General features: G+C 53.1%; 1 protein-coding gene across 2 annotated transcripts; it reads right to left on the reverse strand.

Annotated features, from left to right (window-relative positions):
- Positions 1 to 2,413: 2,413 nt before the first annotated feature.
- On the reverse strand, positions 2,414 to 24,651 carry Laptm5 (lysosomal protein transmembrane 5). 2 transcript variants are annotated; one of them, XM_032896935.1, is made up of 8 exons: positions 24,370 to 24,651; positions 11,804 to 11,897; positions 11,370 to 11,446; positions 9,421 to 9,546; positions 8,714 to 8,836; positions 6,999 to 7,094; positions 5,840 to 5,932; positions 2,414 to 3,813 (listed from the first exon to the last, which is right to left on the reverse strand). In XM_032896935.1, the coding sequence occupies exons 1-8, from the start codon at positions 24,454 to 24,456 to the stop codon at positions 3,724 to 3,726; spliced, it is 786 nt and encodes a 261-aa protein (XP_032752826.1). In that variant the 5' UTR covers positions 24,457 to 24,651; the 3' UTR covers positions 2,414 to 3,723. The 2 variants fall into 2 exon arrangements, with proteins under 2 accessions (XP_032752826.1, XP_032752831.1); XM_032896940.1 differs by lacking the exon at positions 24,370 to 24,651 and adding an exon at positions 18,475 to 18,504 and having other exon boundaries at positions 3,195 to 3,813.
- Positions 24,652 to 24,963: the final 312 nt, after the last annotated feature.

Genomic DNA, 24,963 nt, shown 5'->3' on the forward strand with positions numbered 1-24,963 from the left:
GATTCCCTGCCACACCAGCAGCTGGAACGTTGCTTCTGGAGGATGAAGAGTCATACGTGATGTCACACAGGCCCCGGAAGCGATCACACCAGCTAGAAGCCAAACGCTAGATAAGGTAGGAGGTGTATGGAGAGGCCAGAAGTCCCACTGTGTTCCACTAACGTGGTATCTCTGTCTACCTGGGTGACACTCTCAGCCCTCACCTACCGTCCCACCCACTTGTCCACAGAGATCACACATGTCTCCACCTCCTGGATTTACACAGCAGGTTCTGCGCAGAGGTCACCTACCCCTGAGGTCCAGGGTAGGGCACACACCAGCCAGAAGTCACGTGTGTGTCATGAGCAAGGCTGCGGCCAGGTCAGATTTGTGCTAGTCTCCCACGTGTTCAGAGATGGACCACGGAAGGGCCCAAGCAATTGAGGGACTGATGGTTTTGCCACTATTGTAGTCCCCAAGGACTCCTGGTCTCCCCATGTTCTCCTGCTCCACGATCCAGAATGATTCTGAGCACTCCCGCAGCTGCCATCTTGCCTGCCCTGTAACAGCCCCTGGCCCAGTTGGCTTCCTCCTGGCTCTTACTCAGGCAGCCCGTGGGGGTCCCCATTCCCCATCAAAGAGCCCCTGTCTGAGCCACAAGTAGAGCCTTGAGAAGCCCCTACATGGGCTGCCCAGGAGACCACAACTTGCTTGGCTTGGCTGGCCACATGGACTTCCCCCCAAAACCCAGCTATTTCCTGTCCCTAGGCTGCCCCCTCCCCGCTGCCTGACCACAGGGCACAATCCTACTACACAGCTCAGCTCCAAGGCTCCAGGCCAGCGCCGGGGGCAGGGAATGGGGAGGCAGGCAGTACACCCAGACACCTCCCGGTCCTTGAGAGCCACAGTTTGGCCCGTTGGTCCTATGGTGATAGGACGCAAAGTCGGTCCTCCCTTCTGTGACTGCTGATCTCTCCCCTGTCCTCTTCATGCTGTGGCGGCTTGGGGTCAGAGTAAGAGGGTCTTCCCATGGATCTTTGCAAGACAAACTCACACAGGCTGAGGCTGCGGCCCTAGCCCATCCCAACAACCCTCACTTGGGACTGGAAATAAAAGGCCTTCATCTAACCCGAGTGCTGTGGGGCCTTAGGAAAGTCACTCGGTGTCTCTGGGCCTCTTTGAAGCTCCTTTCCCATTGGCGTTGGAGTCACAGGTCATCGTTTGCCTGGGGTCTGACTGAAAAAGCAAATAGAAGTGTGGTGGCACATGGCTTTAATCCCAGCACTTGGGAGGCAGAGACAGGTGGATCCTGGGTTCAAGGCCTTCCTGTTCTACAGAGTGAGTTCCAGGACAGCCAGGGCTGCACAGAGAAACTGTCTCAAACAAACAAACAAAAACCAAACAGAATTCACAGTGAAATTTTACATCCCCAAGGAACCCTGATGGGATCTGAGCCAGGAATTTTTCTCCTTTGCTTTTGTTTTTATGTGGTGCTGGGAGTTGAACTCAGAACCCTGTGGGGCCAAGAAAGCACTCTGTCACCAGGTTGTACCCTCAGCACTTGGTCTTTTGAGACAAGGCCTCACTCTGCCACTCTGGCTAGCCTAAATAACTTGAGATCCTCTGGCCTCAGCCCCCAAGTGTACCACTGTGTCAGATCCTGGCCCTTGGTGACAGATCCTGGCTCAAACTCCTCTAGCTGTCTCGTAAAGTCCCTTCTAGATAGGTCCTCAGCTGCCCAGCGGTTCTAGAGGGGGAGGCGGGAGATGAAGACAAAGAGACCTGAAGCCCAATTTCCTGGACTTTTCCATCTGGGGTGAGAGCTACGAACCATCAAGGCCACCTTTGGGAAGACTGGGCATACTGGGTTCACTACAATTTCTGTTGCTCACCTCCGTCTTCTTTCAAGGTAATGCTCTTCAGGATGACATTGGCCAGGGTGAGCAAGCAGAACCCTGCTGTGCAAGCGGCCATGCCTGTCTCCTCTCCTCTCCGCTGACAGAACACTGAGCCCATCCCCTCCCCCACCATGGTAGTCCTGTACATTCTACAACCTCGGCCTGGACCAGCCTTCACTTAGCACCTGTCCTTCGCTCTGCTTGGAAATGCCCCACCACACTGGATGATGTCCACAGCTGATGGGTCCGTCTCCCAGTCCCAGCCCGTGTGTCCCCAGTATCCACAGCAGGCCCTGGCTAGAGGCCATCTTTCTCCTTGTCAACAGAGTAGATCCCCCTACCCTGGGAGATGTGGGGATGTTCACACAGTGGCCTGCGGTCAGAAACAGCTTCAGGAGGTGGCACTGACAAGCTGGCCAGGCCCCAGGGGACAGGCAGAAGTGCTGTGCACGTGCGTGCTGGAATAATGGAGACTGAAAGACAGAGGCAGGTCCTCCGTCCCTACATCGCCTGTCAAGAACCACATGGGGCAGGGCAAAGCTTGCAGCTGTTTTATTGGCCCTTCTTCCAAGTGACACACAAGCAATGACACAGGCACAGTGGGAACATCTCTCGGCCCTCTCAGCCCTGTAGCCCCATCTACACCACAAGCAGGCGCAAATTCCTAGCAACCCCTAGCAACCCCTACAACCCCTAGCAATGGGAAAGCGGGCAGAGACACCTGGACTGACCCTCCTTGCTGCCACCATGGGACACGAGACTCTGGCTGGCTCTTCACATCCCATGGGCTAGCCTGCCCCCAACTAGGCAGCCATAGTGACAGACAACTGCCCACAGGGCAGCCAACTCCAAGCCTGCCACCCCCTGAGAGTAGCCCTGAGCAAACAGGCTGGAGCAACCTGGCTGTTGGGATGTCGTGGTGATAACCAGACCTTAAATCCGCCAGTGGCTAAAGTGACCCTGGCAGGAACCTCCCCTTTGTGTGGCCACGGGGAACACTTCACTGAAGATAAGGACAGCTTGCCTCAGAGCGGTGACTCATGGGAAGGGATTGTTTAAAACGGGAGCAACCTTTTTTTTTTTTTTTTTTCCCATGCTGAGCAGAACGTTCAGGGCAGTTGCGGGACTGTTGGACTTCCCAGCCTCCAGATGCTAGAGAAACTCAGGCAGAGGCTGGGCAGGGCGCCCATGGTGTGCCCTGCAGTGAATGGTGGGAGGACCTTCATTTCTTTTTCTTTCCCTCCCGTTGACACCTCATTTTCTTATTAGATTTTCTCATAATGCCTAATGATAGCGGTTGGCTGGATTGGTATTTGTTTAAGCAACTCATTTGAAGGTATTGTTTTATTTGTACACTTTTGGGGTACTTGGGGGTAGCAAATGGGCACCATGACCCATGACCCATGACCCATGACCCATGACCCATGACCCATGACCCATGACCCATGACCCATGACCCATGACAGCTGAGTATGGACTGACACCAGGAATTGTTGCTTGGCCAGATTCTCTTCCTGCTGCCCCTGCTGGTGTTGGCTATCTAGCTAAACAGATCAAGCCAGTAGTTGTTAACCAAACTCCCCCATTTTTGCCATGACTGTTCTCTGAACAAGTATCATTGCTGATGAAAACTAGATGAGATGCCAGGCTGAGTACTCTGAGCTTCAAAGGGTCATTTAGCCCAGGGTGACTCTGTTGTGAGTAAGGGGTCCCCAAGCAGAGAGGACAGTGAGGGGGGTGCACAAGCAGACTGTCCTGTAGTAGGCCATGGCAGCCATCAAAGTGAAGAAGCAGGAGACGGGGAGTTCCGCCTCTCCCAGCCCAAGGGCTGAAAGCCTGGTGGGAATCACACTTCCGAGTATGGGGGTGGTGCAGGGTCCCCCTCTGGAGTCTTAGTGGGCAGAGACAAGGCTTCCTCATAGGACGGCAGAGCCACCTGGGAGAGACAGAGAGGATAGCTGATCACCATCAAGAAGAACCATCAGTCTAACCTGAGGTGCGAGGGTCTAACCTGAGGTACAAGGGTCTAACCTGAGGTACAAGGAGATGAAAATGATGACGACAGTGACTTGCATGCCTGTGTGACCTGGTTACACTTCCTATTCCCCACAGGGGATGCACCTGCCTTGGCCCATTAACCACAATGTCCAAGGCTTTGATGAACATCCTCCGTCCAAATGCTCTCCCAAGAACTGGTTTCCATCTCTCCCATCCATGGGGTAGACACATAACCATGGAAGAGTCCCTCAAAGTCGAATTCTATCCCCCTAGCTATAGTTCTCAGACTTGGGAAAGTCGTGTGACCCTAGATGGTCCAATCAGATATATTGCATTTTCTGCAGGCATGACCAAAAAGGTAGGATGTTGACCTACGTGCTTCTGCAGCTATTTTGTGATCATAGTGAAGGTCTGCCTGAAATTAGAGCCAGGATTGAGGAGAGGAGAGTCAAGAGATAGAGGCCAAATCCAAGATCAGGACACAGCCACACCTACAATGGACTTTTATGGACTATGGGCTACTAACTTCCCCTTGGGACTTATATCCACAGGGGTTAAGTATCTGCTTCTTGCTACCCAAAATAGCTTAACTAATTCATTTCCCACAGTTCAAAGTGAGCTCCCAACACTCGGCCCAGCTTCAGTGTTCCCATCACTTCACAGTTAGCTGCTTCCAGACATACTCTCTCCATTTCCTGTCCCCCAACCCACAGGAAGCAGCCCCTGAATCACTTGTGTGTCAGCTCCATGTTCAAGGTCCCTGTGTCTCCTACAGAAGTGTAAACACATCTCAGCAACTGGGTTCACTGTAGACTGTGAACACCCCTAAGACAGACAGAGGTGGCATCTCAAAGTCCTCTGCTCTCCAAGATCAGGTACAAGACCAAAGGAACAAGAGGCAGTAAAGGAAGGAGGAAGGATGGAAGGGTGGTGAGTGGACAGATGATGGATGGATGGGTGATGGATGGATGGATGGATGGATGGATGGATGGATGGATGGATAATGGTTAGATGATAGATGATGGGTGGGCAGATGAATGGATGGATAGATGGATAGACGGATAAATGGAGGATGAGTAGGGAGATAGAAGGATAAGTGAATAGATGGATGTATGATGGATAGATGATGGTGGGTGGCAGGTGAATGGATAAGTAGATGGATGGATAGATGGATGAATGGATAATGGTTAGATGATAGATGATAGGTGGATGGATGAATGGATGGGTAGATGGATGGATTGATGATGGATGGATGGATGGATGGATGGATGGTGAATGAGTAGGGAGATAGATGGATATATGATGGATAAATGAATAGATGGTGATGGCTGAATGGATAGGTAGATGAATGGATAGATGGACAGATGGACGCATGCATGGATAATGATTGGACGATGGGTTATGAGTAGGTAGATAGGTAGATAAATGATGGATGAGTAGGTGGATAGATGGATAAATGAATAGATGAATGGACGATGGGTGGGGTGGGTGATGGATGGATAAATGGATGGAATCTTAGACTGTCATAGCTGATGTTGTTCACATTTCTTCTGGTCCAACAATTTTCTTACAAGTACTGAGACCTGCTGGGAGTTTGACCATGCTCCAATGAGTGTGTGGGCAGCACAAATAGAACTTGGTGGATTTTTTTTGTGGTGGGAGGGCATAATGGTGGGAGAGTAGACCTGGGAGGAGTGGGAAATGGGCGTCATCGGGGTACATTGTATGAGATTCCCAATCTCACACAATATTCCCAATCAATAAAAATATTATGTTGAAAAATAAGTGCTGTAGAGCGCTTGCCTAGGAAGCATAAGGCCTGGGTCCGGTTCCCAGCTCCAAAAAAAGAAAAAAAAAAAAAAAAAGAAAGAAAGAAAAAAGAAAAATAAGTGCTGAGGCTCAGAGAAGGAAGGGAACTGGCCCCAAGCAACACAGCAGGAGAGTGGTAGCCCTGTCAGACTCACCTTTAGGAACAGCTTGGAACTGCTGTCCTCCACGGCCGAATTCATGTGCTTCATGAATCTGTAGCATGTCCAAACACACTTGAACATGTAGACCTGGAAGAGAGCCCGTTTAGACTGCACTCTGCCCACCCTCCTGCCCTTGCCTGAGAGGCTCTGGCTAGATGCTCGATGCCTCCAGGGAGCCAGCACTCACTCCCTCATCCCAAAAGGCAGCACCCACCCAGCCGCAGCTCAGACCCCACCCCAACCCCTTCTGGCTTGGCTTCCTCACATGACAGCTTGGCATGCTCCACAGACTGCCTTTGCTGATGCCCACAGCCAGCGTGCGGCAAATGCTCTTGCAGCTTCTGATCTGGCCTCCAGCCTCTCTGGACACAGCGAGGCACATCCTACTCGGCTACCCTGAGTGACGGGGAGCTCACTATCCGAAGGACCTCACCCCTCCTGAGACAGAACTCATGGTGGCAAAGTCCTCTTCAAAACTGCCTCTGAGCTGAGCGTGAGGATAGACCCTGTGTGGTGGTTGGAATATGCCTGGCCCAGGGAGTGACAGTATTAGGAGGGGAAGCCTTGTTAGAATAGGTGTAGCTTTATTGGAGGAAGTGTGTGTACATTGAGACCCTCCTCGTAACTGTGTGGGAGCCAGTCTTCTCCTAGCAGCCTTCAGTGAAGATGTAGAACTCAGCTCCTCCTGCACCACACCTGCCTGGATGCTGCCATGCTCCTGTCTTGATGATAATGAACTGAACCTCTGAACCTGTAAGCCAGCCCCAGTTAAATGCTTTCCTTTATAAGAGTTGCCTTGGTCATGGTGTCTGTTCACAGCAGTAAAACCCTAAGACACTCCAGCACTTGGGATGTAGAGGCAGGAGAACTAGGAGTTCAAAGTCAGCCTGGGCTACATCGTGAGTTTGAGGCCAGTCGAGACTACATGAGACCCTGTCTCAAAAACAAAACAGAAGTCACGCAGCCTCTAAGAAGAAGGTCCCGAGGATGCCAAGCCACTTCAGAAGAGCTGAGGCAGGAGAGCTAGGGAGGGTAGAAGCAGGAGGGTCCATAAGCACACCTCCTGCATCCTCACAGTCCCATATGGAGAAGCCCTAGTCACTGCACAGCCTTAACCACAGTCACAGAGCCATGGGGTGCAGGGCCCACTGACCTTCAGGATGAGCACGGTGATAAAGGCCACTGAGAAGATGAGCATCATGTTGATGAACTGGCTGCGTGGCATGCCCTCCTGACTCGGCAGGTAATTCTGCAAGATATAGGGCCACATCAATGCCTCAGCCCTGGGGGTCCCAATATCCCCACCAGGCAGGGTCACAGGTCTCAGTCTCTCTGTGTCTCTGTCTCTCTGTCTCTCTCTCTCTCTCTGTCTCTCTCCTGTCTCTCACATGCTCGCACATATTATGCACATACAAACACACACATGAACACATATGCATACATACTCATGCACTCTCACACACAAACACACACCTCTCTCTCTCCCTCTCCTTCTCCTTCTCCCTCTCTCTCTCCTTCTGTCTCCCACATGCACACACACACACATGCATGCATACATGAACACATTATACACACACACACGCAAACACACACCTCTCTCTCCATCCCTCTCACGCTCCTTCTGTCACCCACATGCACACACACACACATGCATGCATACATGAACACATTATATACACACACACACACACAAACACACCTCTCTCTCCCTCTCCCTCTCTCTCTCTCCTTCTGTCTCCCACATGCACACACAAACACACATGAACACATATGCATACATACTCGTGCACACTCACACACATGAACACACACACACACACACACACACATACATATACTCCATCTTGGCAACTCCCAACTCAGGAGCCGCAGGGGAAGAAGTATATAGCTGGTGCCTCCCAGTCTGAGAAGGCTTTGGTTGCTAGGAGCCACCTAGTCCTCTAACTCCTGGGAGGTTACACCCACCGCCACCAGGGTAGCTCCAGCCAGGACCAACTTTTGGGGTACCAGGTGTGAGAGGCATCACCTCTGGGCAAGGAGCAGATACAGTCACACATTCTATCTGCCTGTCTGTTTTTCAAAACAGTCTTGCTACCCAAGACTGGTCCCAGATTCACAGCAATCCTCTTGCCTCAGCCTCGCAGGTGCTGGGGTTACAGGCAAGCAGCACCAAGCCTAGCTCCCCTTCTTCTGAAATAAATAGCACTGGCCTCTTCCCTGGAGGTTGGGCCAGAATCATTCAGGGACTGATGTGAGCTTTCAGGAGAAGCCAACCAGAGGCCAAAATGAAGATTTCATTCTTGGTGCCTCCTTTTCTCCTTCCCAATCCCTCCGATGAGGAAAGCCAGCAGCCATGCCCTGAGGACACTCTGCCCTACCTAAAGTCCTCACCATGAGGAGCTGGGTAAAGAAGGTTCAAACACTGTACACACAAGTACCCCTGGGGGAGCAGGTCACCCACCCCCTTCCTAGCTGCTATGCTGAACCAACAACTGAACCACCCCTAGCAAGCCACCCAATGCTACTGTCCCTCAAGCTGCGAGAGGATCTGGTCATTTTAAGCCACCATGCTTGGCCATAGTGGGTTAGACAGCAGTGGACACGGGATGCCATTCCTATAATGTAGTTCCCAGGGCAGGATGCTGTGAAGCTCAACATGGCCAGACCGCCTTTGACCCTAGAAGCTTCTCTCTGACAGTTACTCCCTGAATCCATCACGCACAGTATTAGGGGGTGAGGCCTTGTTAGAGTCTTCCGGGTCTTCCTCCCCAGAAACCCAACCTCCATCCATGACCTGCCCGGCATAGGGGATGCCTTGCCCCAGGCCACACAGCCAAGGTGTGACCTGGTCCTCCTCCCTAGACTCACCATGTGGTTCATGGACTTGAAGTTAAGGTAGGTGGGCACTTCCATGTAGGAGCTGCACAGGGTCAGGATGCTCAAACAGAAGTCCAGCAGCTGCAGTGTCATCAAGGGTACCTTAGAAGGACCCTAAGGAAGACCAAGAGGAAGCATGAAGACCCACAAGCAGGTTCCGAGTGGCCCTTCCTTGGAAGGTTCTCCACCCAGGCCCCCAGCCATTCCCCCATTGACTATGCTCAATGAAAGGAACACGGGATGCTCACGTCTGCAGAGCTGGGACCACAACAGGGGTCTTCTAACTCCCCAGCACCCCCACCTTCCAGCAGTCCCTTCAGAGTCAGGGGACTATGAAAGGCAACCATGATAGAGCTGTGTGTATTGTAACCAGCTAAGGCCACCACACTTTTCCTCAGTGGATGGTCTTCGTTTCTTGGTCTTGACTATCCATTCATCTTGCTCGATTCCAAAGAAGGAATCAAATTAAGGATGCGGCCTGAAAAGGCACCCGGCCCTTCTCCCTGAGTAACCCACTCACGCCCAGTGTAAATAGACATCTTACCATGCCGCTTTCACAGAGTCCTAAGGCTTACCCATGAGGTACACTGACAGGCACAACATGCAGAGGAGAGAGCCTGAGGGCGCTTGGCAGGGATTAGGGGACCCTGCTGAAGGATATCAAGGACCCAGGTCAAGCCATGCACATGAGTACTCACGGGCCGGGGCCGGGCAAACTTCAGGTATGCTGGTAATTCGATGTAGGAGCCCAACAGCGTGAGCAGGCACAGCAGAAAGTCCATGATTTGAAGGGACAGGAAGGGTATCAGGTACTTCTCCCGGTTCTAGAAGGCAAGTCCACCCTGTCAGGGTGCCCCTGACTGCCAGCACTCCACAGTGCTGTCCCTGTCCCCATGCATCCTGTTCCCACCCTGGCTGTACCTAATGCTACCAGATCAGTGACTAGGGCCTGCCCAGATCCATGCACCTTCCCATGAGGGACACCCGGGGAGAGGGGCATTCAGGTGTCTCAGGAGACACCAGAAAACAGGCTTCATATACAGGGATTCTGTTTCTGTCTGTCTGACCTTCTGTCTTTTGGTTTTTTTCAAGACAGGATCCCATGTATTCTAGGTTGGCCTCAAATTACCTGTGTAGCCAGGTATGACCTTGAACTGTAAAGTCCCCTGCCTCTACCTGTAGAGCGCCTAGGTTGCCGGTGTGCACCGCCCTGCCTTATCTGTGCAGTTCTGAGGACTGAACCTTGTGCGAGCTGGGCAAGCACTCGCTAATCGAGCTCAGCAAGAGGGAAAGGATGTGAACTAGGGGGCATGGTTATAGGTAACTCGGGGTGTCCTCAGCACTTATCCACCACCCCCTTTTCTCCTCTCTCCTTCCTGGCTACCATGAAGTGAGCAGCTTTGCCAAACACACGCCACTTTCTCCCCACTGTGGTGTTCCGCCTCATCTCACACCCAAGGAAAGAGAGCCAGCTGCACACCGTGGGCTGGAAACAAGAGCCAAAGCGAATCCTCCTTCTAGATGATTCTCTTGAGTATTTTCATCCCAGCAATGGAAGCTGAATGACAGACTCTGAGGGCGGAACCCACAAGGTAGAGTATGATGTCCACTCTACAGAGAAGGGAATCAGAGAGGACATCCTGGGAGGGACACCCAGCTAGATCCAGAATTTGACAGGTAAGGGGACTGGCCACAGGCCTGGAGAAGGAGGCACCAGCAAGTAAAGGCCCAGGGACAAGAGCCTGTCCTTCCTCCAGGTGGTCAAAGCCAGATGTGACAGGACATGGAAAGAGGACTCAGGAGGTCAGTCAGTGTCTCTCTCCCTGGTAGGAACCCCGCATCCATCCACATATGCCCCTACTGAGGCAAAGTCACAGAAAAGGTGGTATCCTGGAGGGGGGTGTCTCATGGTTATCTAAGCCATTCAGAGGTGACCAAGACACGCTGTCTGGGGCTCCCTGCTCTGCCTTTTTAGCTGGACACTGAATTTCTGCAGCGGCCCCTCAGCCACATCACACAATGAGGATACACTCCGGGTGGTGAGGCTCCCAGATACAACAAGGGTGACCAGGGAGTGAGACACTCCGGGCCAGCATTAAGCCTCTACCTCTCAACCCAACCAGCACCCCACCATCTGCAGGGCCGGGCTCTCTCCACATGGTCAAGGGGCAAGGTCAACTTCCTATCTCCTTGGGGACCATGGAGAAAATGGCTCCTCTTTTGTAGGAAGTAGATCCACAGGGTGACTCAATCCCCACATCCCCCAAGTCACCCCAACTCTCTCTGGATCCGTCTGCCTTTTTCAGTACAGCCTCACATTGCCAGGGTTTCATGAGTGAGTGTCGCACTGCAGTGGGTGCAGGGCAAGGGAAGGCCTTTGTCCCTGAGGACAAGCCCAGTACTACAGTCCCTTTCCCTGGATGCCATACTTCCCCCACCCTTTCTCTTTTATCTCAACACTCCCAGCCCCACTTACAGTCCACAGAATGCACCCCACCACCCCAAAGCTCCCCCAATAGCCCGGCAGATTATGGAGTCCCATGGGAGACCAGCATCTCCTCCAAATGAACACGTGGAGAGCCATGGGGTGCTCAGGACAACAGGAAGGTGTGTGTTCCTGGCCCCTCCATCCCTGCTCAGGCCTTACCTTGACCACTCCGAACAGCAGGCTGAGGCTGATAATGAAGAGGACTCCGATGAGCAGGAAGCTGGAGAGCAGGTCAGCTGCAAGGCAGGGTGGAGACTGAGGCAAAGCCCAAGTGGTTCCGGGGACCAGGCTTTGGGAACTGCTAAGTGTGGGACTATGAGTGTGAGTGTGAAGCCTGGGCCCACAGTCACCCAGGTAGTAGTAGGCAGGCCCTCCTCACCCAGGTGAGGGCCAAGATTGGCAGAGGGAGAGACTAACAAAGCCCATGGCACAAACAGGAGAGCCTCATTCACATGTGAAATACTCAAGGCTCCTAAAGATTGATTCAGGGGTGCACATCAGTCCAGTGAAAACAGCAGGACCACAGACCCCAGTCCATACACTCTAATCATACATTGTCCGCAGCTCCCAACCACCACTGTGCCCAGACATACCCAGCCTGAGGTATGGCATCTTGGAGAACCTGCAGGAGACTTTACCGCGGGCCACCTCCACCACATGCTCAATGAACAGCAAGACGCTCATGACCTAGGAGAGAAAGGGACCGGTGAGCCAGGCCACCATTCAAGCAAAGTGATGTCGAGGGGCTGGAGTGATGGCTTGCCTAGTCAGAGGGCATCCTGGGTACATTATATGGTGTTCAGTGCCTCATGCTGGCCTTCCCTCTTCCCTGCTGTGTGACTGAGGACAACTGACCTGACTTCTCCATGCCTCAGTTTCCTCATCTATAAATAGGGTTCATACAGAAGCTACCTAAGGCACCTTCTGTACCTAAGAAGACACAGAGAAGACTCAGAGCGATGCCCTGCCTCTCACTGCTGAAGATCAGGTACCCTGACTGCACCCCTGCACCCCCAGTCCAGAGCAGGCTCTGGCTGAGACAGGACTTTGGTCATCATAGCCAAGTACCATGGAGCTCCAAGTTCAGGAACCATCAGCAGAGGTCTAGGATGCACTGTAGAGCCCAGGGCAAGTCAGTCCCAGCTCTAGACCCCTACTTTCCCAGCTATAAGAGAGCTGACAGCACTGGCCTCCGAGAGCTATGGGGAGCCTGACTTGCTGAAACATATGACAAATATCAAAACTCAGTGTGCACGACGAGGGGCAGGTGTGACCTGGTCTGCCGGCTCCAGCAAGGAGGCCTGGGTGTTGCTTACTGATGTAGCTGCTACATTGAATGAATGAATGAATGAATGAATGAACAAATGAGTGAATGAATGAATGAATGAGTGAATGAATGAATGAGTGAATGAGTGAATGAGTGAGTGAATGAGTGAATGAGTGAGTGAATGAATGAAGTAAATCTGTGTCTTGGGACCCTTACCATGCAAGACAGAGAAGAGATGATTCTGACAAGCCTAAGTATTGGGTGTCTCAGCTGCCAAAGCTACAAAGGCTGTCAGGGATTGCATTTTGAACGCACCGAAGCCATCTTGCAGAAGAGCCCCACACCACACAACCCGCATGGTCCTCACACCCTTCTGTGTGTCTGTGTCTTTCCAGAAGTTCTGTGTCTCTTCCCTACCACAGCACACTCAGTTCTCCCCGAGCAGTCTACCCACGCTGAGATCAGGATCCCCACCCCCTTGTGGGGGTGAAGTTCATGTTGGCTTACTAAGTGACAGGGCACACTGAGTGGACGGGCAGACAGCCAGACCCCCTTTATCTGTTTCCCTTTCCAAACTCTGGGTGATTGGTTGGCTCGTTGGTTTTGGTCTTTTGGTAGTTGGCTCAGATATAGATCTCAATGTTATTTTGAACCCTAAGTTCAGGAGTCAGAAAGAGGGGCAGCACAGGAAATGGATGGAGAAACGGGCTCCGAGATTTGGATCCAGATTGCTGTGTGTCCTTGAGAAAGTCGCTTTACCTCTCTGAATTTGCCCATGGGTTAAAAAGCAATTGCAGGACGCAGGAGGCAGAGACTGCATGCCTTAGGAAAACTCTAGGTTGCGCCTGGCAGGAGCTGAGGCCAGAGCCTGCCTTGGGCTGGGTAAGTTCCCTGTCAGGCTCCTCCTGGAGCTACTCCTCTGCCTGATATGAAGGGAGTTGAAGGCTCTACTTCATCAAAAGAAGAGGCAGCAGGATTGATGGGTGGAGGTGGGAAGAGGTGGGGGAGGTGCTGCAAAAGGGCTGCAGCCCCATCCCCCACGCCTGAGCCCACGCCTGCCTGCCTGCCGTTTGGCTCAAATCAGACCTCGATTTCCAGCTGCTAACTGAGCCCTGGGTGGACTTGGAGTGTAAGTTCTCTCTCTGTTCCTTTCAGAAGTTCAGAGAGATTAGGCTTGCCTGAGGCCACACAAGAGCAAGAGCAAGGCAGCACCCAAGTTGTCAGTGCTGTCACGACACTGGGCCACCTCCAAACACCCTGAGCCAGACCTGCTGGTCCAGACCCCGGAAGGAGAAGTCACCGTGGCCACACACACCAACATTGGAAAGTTTCGGAATATGTCTACATCCTGATGTTCTGTGCAGTGTACTAAAGACATTTTAAACTCACGCCAAGACCCTCCAGAGGTTAATCTAAGAGGCAGGACAAATGTTAGAAACCCTCCCACTGGGGCTGGGCACAGCTGACAGTGCTCGCCCAGCATGCAAAACATCCTGGCTTCACCTCCAGCGCCCCACAAATTATGGGTGTTATGAGGTATCCCACTTCCTGAGAGGTAGAAGTTATAATAAGTGTGAGTCAATCCTGGGCTACCTGAAGCCCTAACTCAAAACAAATAAACAAATACCCCCACATAACTGTTACTCCACTGAGGGGACCATGGCTCCTCAGAGCCTCTAACCCCACTCTTCCCTGTACTTTGAGGGGCACCACCATTCACATCCCAGCAACAACCCTAGCAAGTGGCCGGTGGCCTGGGAAGTGCCCCCAAAAGGGCCAGGACAAGGTATTTATTCACTGGCCCTTCCCGTAGACCAGGGGAGTGAAGTTCAGAGGTCCTGGAGCTCGACCATGGCCTCCCAGCAGCCCCGTTCTCTAGAAACTTCTACCAAGCTATTTATTGCTCTTCCCCCGCTGGCTGTTCCCTGTGTCTTTGGCCTCCTGTCCCTGCTGAGGCTGCTCCTGCACTCTCCCTTATAAAATTCTCAAGAGGGTCGGCCAAGGGCCCTCCCTGATCCTGGCAGCAGGGGTGAGCAGTATTTGTTAGGCTGGAAGTGTTTCCCCACTGCGAGGAAGGGGATAGGAGGGGAGGGGAGGTTTCTTCTGAGCAGCTAGTAAGGTCACCTTGGACCTCACTCAAGATGTTGCTGAGGGTTGAGTCTGTCCTCATATGAGAGTCTGGAGCCCAGAGAGGGCAGATACCAGCCCGAAGTCACACAGTAAGGCAACCTAAGAGTTAGCTCAGCAGGAAGCAGGTATCCTCAGAGCCCACCACCTTGTGTCCCCAAGAGAAGGAACAGCAACTCCTGACATTACTGGCCCCACTGTGTGCTGAGACCTGAACACAAGTCTGGCCTTCAATTGTCCATAGCCCAGAGCAAAAAGGACAAAACCCAGCAATGGGGACAGAGAGGAAGAAGCCCAACCTCAAACTTCTGTCCCCAACCCCAGGGCTGGTGACCCTGATCACAGCCACCTTCCTCTTCCCTGGGAACTATTGGAGCCCCTGACTCTCAGAACGGCAGACTCTGGAGACCCACAGACTTTCTTCCTGTCTGTGTCACCTGAGATGTTGGCTTCACCCTGGCCCCTCCCACGCCTCCATTTTCACCAACAGAAGGGCGCTGTTGACTACGTGAGGGCCACGCAGCAGGATTTCTGCACAGAGTAGGGCCTTCCACCCACAAAGCCTCCAGCTGCACAGGCTACGCCATGGCCTCACGCCTCAGTAAGCATCCTAGCTCCAGAGAAGCCATTGACCCTTTTGGGGCAGCCATGAAAGGACAGTGGGACAGAAAGGGGGATTTCCAGACCTAGTCTCCCCTCACTGACCCTGGGCTCTACCTGGCTGTAGGTGAGTGACTGGCAGTGTCCCCGGGGACTGTGCTATCCTCTCTACAATGGAGATAGATGCCATTGAGCCTGCTGTCCCCACCCCAGCATCCTCTCTCCATACGGGGCGGGAGACATTTTGTGGCTGCGAGCTCTGTACCCTGAGTTAGCCGCTGACCTCTCTGGGCTTTGGAATGAAGATGAATGCCCCCTGCAAGGCTACAGCAGGGACACAGGGCACCCGGGACACAGAGCCAGCCCACAGTTTGAGCAGGACTGAGCACAAACATGAAAGAGTGTGTTAGAATGGCTTGGCATAGATGTGGTGATGTGAGGAGGAAGCATCAGGCTGCCAGTGACAACCATGGTGATGGAAAGAGGCTACACCATTTTCCTAAAGCCGGCCCGGAACAGATGGCAGGGACGGTGGAGGAAACACCAGTGACATGGGAGGCAGGAAATAACAGCTGTGGTGCCTGCGATGAAAGTGACACTGATGACACACATGGGAGATGTCGGGGTGACGATGTCCCAATGCAATGGGGTTGCAGTGAGGGTGATCATAGAGGGCAGAGCCGCTGGCCCCATTTTGCGTGCAAAGGCAGGACAGAAAGGGGGAGTAGGGGGACCTGAGAAGAACAGGAGTTCCTTGCTTTAGCATCTTCTTGAAGCTTCTCACCAGGTAAGCATCCAGAGTTCCCAAACAGCGGGGCTGGAGAGATGGCTCAGTGATTGAGAGGACAACTCCCATCATCCTCACGGATGCTCACAACTGTCTATAACTCCCATTCCAGGGGACCCAGTACCTCTTCTGACCTCTGCGGGTGCACAGACACACACGCAGACCAAGCACGTACACAGAAAGAAAATTAATAAAGAAGTCATTTCAAAACAATTGAGAACAACTCCTTAAGGCCATCCTCCCTTTCCGGTCGTAAACCCATTTTCTAGGGCTTTCCCAGGAGCCCCATGACAGGTAAAGCCTTGTTCTAAGCCCTGGTGCTTCCTTGCTCTGCCTCAGCAATGCTAATCCCACCTGAGGTACTGCAGGAGCCACCCTATAATCAACTCATCAAAAGGAGAAAAGGGAAATGGAAGACATTTCCTAGCAACCCTTCAAGATGAGCTTCAGAGCCATGCGTGGCCCTGTCCTCACCAACAGTGGATCCTCAGTGCAACCCACACCCTTCCACCCTTGACCCAAAGGGCAGATCAGCCCTGCCCTGGGCTCCACTGGGTGACCTGGGATCTGGAGAAACTGCAAAACTCTAGGTCTTTACGGGAGCTATTAATCCCTCCTGTGACCCTCTGTTAGCTGCCTACCCTGGGGATCCCAGGTCAAGCAAGTCATCGGGGAGGTCACAGAGAGAGACAGAAATGTCATCAGTCAGAGGAAGCTCCCCTCCCCTGCTTCCTGTCACAGTTTATGGGGTGGCTGGGTGGAGTCACTCCCCCAGAGCACTATCTCCTCATCGTACCCCCAGCCACTGCAATACCCTCATCCTCTGCATCCAGCTGGCCTCCCTCCCGGGACAGAGTCACCTGAGCTGGCTTTTCCTCAGCTGCTAGTCCCTCCCCACCCACCTCTACATAACTAACCATCCCTCCCCACTGCCTGGACTCTCTGTCGGGGCTCAGAGGCCCCCATGTGCACACCCATCATCCCAGCACCTGGGAGGTGTAACCAGGAGGATCCTTGGGGATTATCCTTGGAATCAGGGTTATCCTTGGGAACATAGAGAATTCTAGGCCAGCCTGTGCTACACGAGACCCTGCCTCCAAGATAAAAGCAGAAGAAAGGGAAAAAAGAAGGGAGAGAGGGGGACTAGAGAGACGGAGGGAGGGTGGGACAAAGAGAAATGAGAAAAAACAGGAAAGGAAAAAGAGAAATTAAGAGATAACCCCGGTATATCCATAAGTGCCCTGTGTGGCTGGGACCAATCCACATAAACATCTCTGTGCCTCAGTTTTCCCGATAGAGAAAAAAGGAGCAGACTCTTCCCACCTCAGAGAATCATTATGAGAAGAAAATGAGAAGAAATCTATCTACCACAAAGAATGGTGACCCAAAAAGGTGGGCTGATTCCCATGGAGCATGGGGGTATGAACAAGAAACACAAGCTACCAGAAGCCGCAACTGGAAACCCAGACCTGAAGCCTCCCCGCCTCCCCTCAAGCTCCGTCTTCCCTCTCAGGGAAACAGGAGAGGCTCCCACTGGGAAAACCTGTGCAGCAAAGTGGGGCTGCGGGGGCAGGGGCTAGGGCTGAAGCTCAGGAGTCTGAGGCTGCCCTGGGGAGCTCCAAGCGTCTGTCAGTCAGGGCAGTCACAGGGCAGGGCAGTGGCTGTAGGGACATTTCAGGGGACAGTTACTTGGTGACAGCTGACCATAATCTGGGAATGGGCTGTCTGTATGTCTCTAGGAGGGAGTTATGAGCTAACAACAGTTTATAAAAGTTGCAGCCATTAGAGATCAGCTGCCACCTGTAGCACAGCAGGGCTCAGCACTTAGCAAAGATAACTCGGGCTGAGCCGACTGCTGTGCCAGCCTGTAAGGCAAGGCACAAAGACTCAGCACGCAGGACCTAGGGACCCTGGGAGGCTCAGGGGAACCGGAGCCTCAGAGAAGAGGACTTAGAAGAAGGGAACTCAGTCATAGCAGGTGCCGCAGGAAAGAACAGAGTGTGAGCCCTCACCCAGGAAATGGAGACATCCCTCTTATAAACAGGATCAGAAGATCCAATCCCACAGTAAGTTCCTCCCCCGCCCAATCCCTCTGTTAGGGGCAGCAGTATGAGGCTGGGGAGGGTGTGGGACAGGCTGGGAACACCATGGTGGGCATGGCTAACAATGGCCCTCCAGGAGAAGTCAGAGCACACACAAAGCCCCCCTCTCACACGCACGCCCCTCCTCCACCCCACCCCCCACTTCGGGTGATGACACTTGACACAGTTTGCCACCAGTGAGCGGCTCAGGACATGCTGTACCCAGAGCACTGGCAGCCAGTTCTACCCACCTGGAGATCCCCTTCCGAGCAAGGCTGCCCACCGGAAGAGAAGACAGGAGGTAGAGAACACGGGAGGCAGGAATAGACTGCCAGGTCACGGAACGGACAGAATGAGGTCACAGGACAGACAGAATGACAGGGGCGTCCTGGGGAGGTTCACCAAGTAATCTCACTTCGTTCGCAATCATGAGAAACCGTTCTCTTGGCTTAACCTATGGCCTGGTTGCTCATCAACTTCCTGTATATCCACCCTGAGCAATTCCTCACACCACCACTTCCTATTTATCTTGTTAACTAACGTTAACAGAAAGAAAAAAAAAAAAAACCCACACCTTAAAACACTGAACACAACACATCAAACTACAGGTCAGATCAATTGGATTCGCTGGCTGTGGAGAGTTGGAATGTTACAGGTCCAAAGTCAGCTTACTGTAGGCTGTCTCCAGCCCCTAAATGGACATCTATTAAAGACATGGGGACATGTGTCTAACCTGACATCTTTGTGACTATTGGATAAATCCTTTCAGACTGTGCTAACAGACCCAAGCCTCCACCTACCAAAAGACTAAAATTGTCCCAGATAAGCATCTGAGGCCCACGGCAGAGACCTTTCTGCTTGGCTTGTAACCTAGTGTTTCCACCGGTGCGTTTGAACAGTCTGTTGACTTAGGACTTTCTTTGTTCCGTTTCTGTAAGATAAAAACACGTCACGAACCTGACACCATGCGAAGACCTTTTGAGGTGGGAGCTGTGTGCTCTTCATCAACCATTTTCAGGGCAAACACCCGCAATAATGACGCTGGGTGTTATGATGGCCGTAATTATTAGGCACCTACTGCATGCCAAGTCCTCCCCTGAATGCTGGCATGCCCCCTCTCACGCCCTTCTCTCAGCCCTCCGAGGCAGGCTCTATCAGGATCCCCACTTTCCCTATGGCGCGGGCGATGCTGAAATTGAATCTTGACATGTGCGCCCTGTATCTAAGAATATGGCTGCTGGGTGTGGCAGCTCGTGGCTACCAGGAACACCACCGTGTCCCAGCCTCCATCTAGATCAGGAGCCCTGACCTTTTGTTCTTTATCTATCACAGGCCAGGTGGCCTGTGCCCTCAGCAGCCCTGCTTGGCTCCCCTGTCTATAGAACCGAGAGTGTGGAGGCAGCTGCTGTCAGGGGCTCACACGGGACACACTGACTCCCGCAGGCAGCGGGAGGAACCAGAGGCTCTGTTGTGAGGATTAGAGCCACGTATTGCTGGGTGATTTCCTGGAGTTCAGAACACCCCACCCCCACCCCCCACCCCTGTCTAAGGCAGAGAGATCTCCTAGGAGACTGGAGCTCAGAACTAACCCCTTGTACTAGACCACTACGCTGGGCCAAGAACAAAAGCTTGCTTTTTGGGTCACTGTGCCCCTGTGCTGGCATAAACCAGCCCTAACTCAGTACAGCTTCTCCTCCTGCATAGAAGTGTCGGGTGCCTCCCTGGTCATGCCTCGCTCCCAATGGGGAGGACTCTCAAGCAGGATACCCTAAATGGTACTGAGGAAGGACAGGGCCCTGGCCTAACCCTGCTGGCCTCCCCACAGCAGGAAGGACACACAGAGGTGGCCGGATCCTGCCTCTGTCCAGCCCAGGTCCTCAGGCCTTAGCTAAGACCTTCCCAAGGGACCAGTGGGGCTGATTTTTAGATCCCCGTTGAGCACTTGAGTTTTCAAAAGAGGGCTGACTTCTGTGGTTGGTCACATGGCCAGCTAATCCCCCTCCCCAATATCGCCAAGGACTACCAAGCTCAGAACCTCAAAAGAATCACCCTTGGCACAGAGACCACTGACCTCCATTAACGGCTGGAAAACTGAGGCTCAGACAGCAACAATAGACACCTGCGCTCAACGCCACGTCCCCAATGAGTGACATGTACCCAATCACTGCCCACAACATGAAGCTAAAGAAGGAGGCCTGGAGTTCTGGGGCAAGCAAGTCAGGAGGACTTCCTGGAAGAAGCTTCCTTGAAGATCCCAAGAAAGAGAAATGAATCCCAGCGCGCTGAGAAAGGAGAGGGGCCTCTTAGACAGGCAAGCGACCCCGGCTGGGGCCTAGGAGTCCCGTTGCCCCTTCCCTGCCTGTCTACACGCTTTGAACACTTCTGTACACAGAAACCACCATCCGGTGCTCCGTCAACATGATAGATCTGCTATAGGGATGAGGTCTATCTGGGAGTTGCCATCCGATGCAGCAATAAGCCCCTTACACAGAACGTGGAAAAAGATGGCCGTCCCCTGAGGAAGTTCCAGTGCTTCGTCTAGTCCACCCTCCGGGAGAAGAACCTGATTCCTAGTTCCACTACTCATAGCACGTAAGCAAAGGGTCACCCCCTGCCCCAGAACACAAAGAAGAGAAGGAAAACTTAGCAGAGAAGATGGCTGGTAGGCAATGTCGTGCAGAGGAGCCCCGATTTGTCATGACAGGTCACCAGGCCACTAGGCCACCAGGCCACCACATAGAACTCCTCAGAGCCCCCGCAGTCCTCATCCAGGAGACCTGAGAGCCTGCTGCTGCCCAGAGGAACCCGAGACGGATGGTACCCGGTATGACGAGCCCCAGACTGAAACAGAAAAAGGATATGGACAGAAAGAGAAAGCAGTCTGTAGGTCCTGAGAGGCCATTGTCACAGGTGCGTCCCACTGACCTGAGACAGGAGAGGGACACTCACTCGGGGAGCTCTCTGCACTGAATCTGCAGTTTCCTCTAAAGTCAGAAACTGTCCTGAAAACAAAATGTTTATTTTAAGAAGTGATCTGCGTGCTGAGCTTAGTAGGGCAGGCCTGCCCGTGATCCTGAGGTTCTGAAGGCTGGAGCAGGATGCACACAAGTTCCAGGCCAGCCTGAGCAGATCAGCTGACACTATGTCAAAATAAAAAGAGGGCTGGGGCTGAGGGGTGTACTGGTGGGTTTCCCTGATGTTCCTGAGGCCCTAGGTCCCACCCTCCCTAGTTTCACAGTAAAGGAAAGAAGACAAAGAGAGAGGGGAGAAATATCCCGTGAATAGGGTGCTGGTGCGTACCTGTAGACCCAGCCCTGGGGAGGCTGAAGCAGGAGAGTGAGTTCTAAGCCAGCTTGGGCTGCGTAGCAAGACCTGGTCTCAAAGAAATGAAAGAAAGGAGGCAAATACAGAAAAGCAAGGCATAAATAGACCTTTCACCGTCCCCAGCCAGTTACAGCCTGATCCTCACACCAGCCCCACTCTGTCTCTGGTGTTAGCTCTTCCCTTCCACAGCAAGAGTCTGCGTAGGTTTCTCTGGTCCCTGCAGGTACCAGCTCTACTCCCACCCCTATCCCCACCCCAATATCAGGAATAGACACGGGAACACAGCAGGAGGGAGCCCGGGGATTTCTCTACTAAAAGGTCTGCCAGTGTCCCCTCTCCCTTCCTTATTCCCTGCCACCAACTTAGAATCCAAGAATGCAAGGGGCCAGCTGGGGACCATGCTCTCATTCTCCTGTGCCCAAGGCAAGCCGGAAGCCTGACGCATCAGAGCACAGACCTGTTGGCCAGGTAGAATCTTCCTGTAATTGTACCCTACAGTTCCACGAAGCGTGGCCCCATCTCGGGCGTCAATGGCCCAATTTAATCCTCCCCACAGGGGCCAAGTGCACAAATAGCTCTCAACGTACAGAGATGTCACCCATGGCTGGCTCCAGATGACGTTAACACGAGTGACTGGTACATCTGGTGGTGGCTTCTCTTTTTCTACCCAGATGTTTGAGGTCCTGTTGGCACACCTGTCACCCAGCTGCTGTGCCAAAGGAAAGCCCCCCAGCCCTTTTCTTGTGGGAAGAAAAAAGGGGGTCTGGCCAAGGGGGCAGGAAGACCATCTGTGTGTGTTCCCTAACCCAGTCCCTGGGATGGGTATCTTCCTTCCAGGTTTCTCTGCTCTTACACCCCCACCCCGTGGCTCGAGAACGTCCCACGGCTCTAAATGACTCCCATACCAAGCAGTGGGTTTTGCAGACTGCCCAATCATGGCCCACGTCTAGGGACTTGAACGGTGGCTAGGAGGTGACCTGCTCATCCAATGCAAAGAATGGCCCAGCCCTAAATAACACTGGAGCCCCAGGAAAGGCTGAAAGACTCAACTTTACACAAAGCGCTCCTCACTTCCTCCTCCCCAACCCTCTCAGTCGGCTCCGGAACCAGGCACATCTCACCTCCTCACACCCACCAGCTCCTCATCCACACTCCCCCTCCCACACTGCAGCATCCCCACCCATGATCACTTGACCCACAGTCTCCTGGGTCTCTATGGAAACAGGACACCACTGATGCATCCACAGCTGAGGTGCTTGGACCACACCAATAAGACGAGAGGCCACAACAGTTGCATGATACGGCCTGCCTGGTTTATTTACTTTTTAATATATTTACGACATTCGGAGATGCCAGACGATCGGAGAGAAACGCTTCTCTGAAAGGCAGGGGCAGAGCCACCAGAGCAGATGGACCAAGGGTCCCAGCAACTACAAGACCCTCCACCCCACTGAAGCCACTTAGTGACCACCGCCTCCCAGCACACTGCAAATACCTGCGTTCAAAACTCCCATCCTCGGCCCCTAGTCCCCACTTTAGATAAGGAAGTAAGTCCCAAGTCGGGTTTTCCCAGGAGCTCAAACAGCTGGTTCAAACAGAGGTGGCATCAGGACCCTCGTCACATGCTTCCCAGAGATGACAATCCGAAAGACTCGATGCCAAGACAGAGTGCCACCGCCCCTCTAAGCTCCTGTCCTGGCTGGGGCTGTGGGACAAACTCTGAGCTCACCCCCAAGCCGGGTCCTAGATCACTGGTTCTCAGCCTGTGGGTCACGACCCTTTTGGTGACTATCTCTAAAGATATATTTACGTTACGATTCCTAACAGTAGTAAAATTACCGTTATGCAGTAGCAACGAAAATGATATTATGGGTGAAGGGGGTCACCACAGCATGAGGAACTGTATTAAAGGGTTGCAGCGTTAGGAAGGTTGAGAACCCCTGCTCAAGGTGGACCGGTGGGTCAGGACACACTCATGAAAAGTCAGGGTGGGGGCATGTTGCACACGTCCCTCGCGAGTTATAGTTATCAACTTCACCCACACAGACACCTAACACGCAGCTCTCTTATCGTCCCATCTTTGTTTTTGATCTAAAGAAGCAGGCTCAGAGAGGTTAAACAAGTCATCTGAGACTGCACAGCAAAGACTGGGAATGATGGGGGGGGGAGCAGGGAGGCACCCAGAAGGGCTTAAGGACAGAACTGGTTTGTACCACCGCCTGGCCACACTGCCTGTGGCCGGAAGCAGATGTCACCAGGCCCTGTGCAGCAGCCTACTGATTTGGGTTGATTTTGAGGAAGCTCTTCCAGGCCCAGGAGAGCTGTTAGCCACAGGTTCTGTCTGAGTCACTGAAGCCAGAAAATGTTTGGGCCTCAGGGAGCTGACTGTGGCCTGGGGCGGGGGCCAGGGGTAAATCCCAGCAGAAGAGAACAGAGACTCCAACCCTAGGCCACTCCAAAGGGAGAGCCTTATCCCTGGGGACTAACACTAGACCTGGGGTCACACTGTGACAGTGACAGCCACTGCGACATGCTGGCAGCCCCCAAGCAGTTCCCCAAACACAGAGCTTAAGCTGTCCTTGAAGGGAGAAGGCGGTGGCTTGGCTGAGCTGTGAGCTGAGAGGAAAGGTTCCCTGGTCCCCACTAGAAGTCCAAAGGTGAAACCCTAGACAGAGCCCAGGCTAGGATAGGACCGAGAAAGCCCTACACCCAGGTGTGTGTGTGGCCTGGAGCCCTGGAACAATCCCAAGCTGCACTCCTCCCCGTTGCCAGCCTACTCTCCCCTTCGCACACTACAACCTTAAGGACACTCTTCCACTCAACACCACAGGGAAATACTGAGGCACCCGGTAGCACACGGCTTGTCCAGGGTCCCACAGACAAGTAATAGGTAGCCATCCCCCAGTTGGAAGATCCCAGTACGTCCTCATGCGTGTACGCACGCACACACACACCAGACACCCCAATACTCACTATATGGTAGATGGCCAGGGCTATGGTGGCAACTCGGACGTTGAAACAACAGCATGTCTGCCTGACTGGCACTGCACGGGAGGCCATGGTGCACGGTCCCCTCTTCCGAGGCTCTGAGTAAGGAGTCTTGGGCCCACAGCAGGGCAAGAAAGAGGAAGCCGCGGGCTGTCTGCCTCACTTCCGCCTTGCCCTCAGATGGTAGGGGCCAGGTCTGTAAGTCTGGGATGTAGCAGCTGCAGTGGGGAGGGAAGAGGGTTTGTCACAGTTGACATCAGGGAGCCCGACTGGGGCTCCAATGCTTCACCAGGGCCGGGCTACGCATTTATACGCACTCTGCTTCCTGGATGCTGAACACCACCCCTAGAAGCCCTTTTCTAGAAAAAGAATCAGATAAAACAGTAATTCTAATGGCGGGATTCAAACCCAGATCTGCCTGGTTGTAAAAACAGCAGCTGTCAGTAAACTGCTTCCTTGAGACCCTAGGGGCTTAGTCCCTCTGCTCCTCACCTGGGCTGTTCCAAGAAGGAACTGTTCTTCTGTTTTGGTTTGGTTTGGTTTGTTTCTCTGTGTAGCCCTGGCTGTCCTAGAACTCGC

This window comes from Rattus rattus, chromosome 1, assembly GCF_011064425.1.
Source record: "Rattus rattus isolate New Zealand chromosome 1, Rrattus_CSIRO_v1, whole genome shotgun sequence".
Taxonomy (NCBI): Eukaryota; Metazoa; Chordata; class Mammalia; order Rodentia; family Muridae; genus Rattus; species Rattus rattus.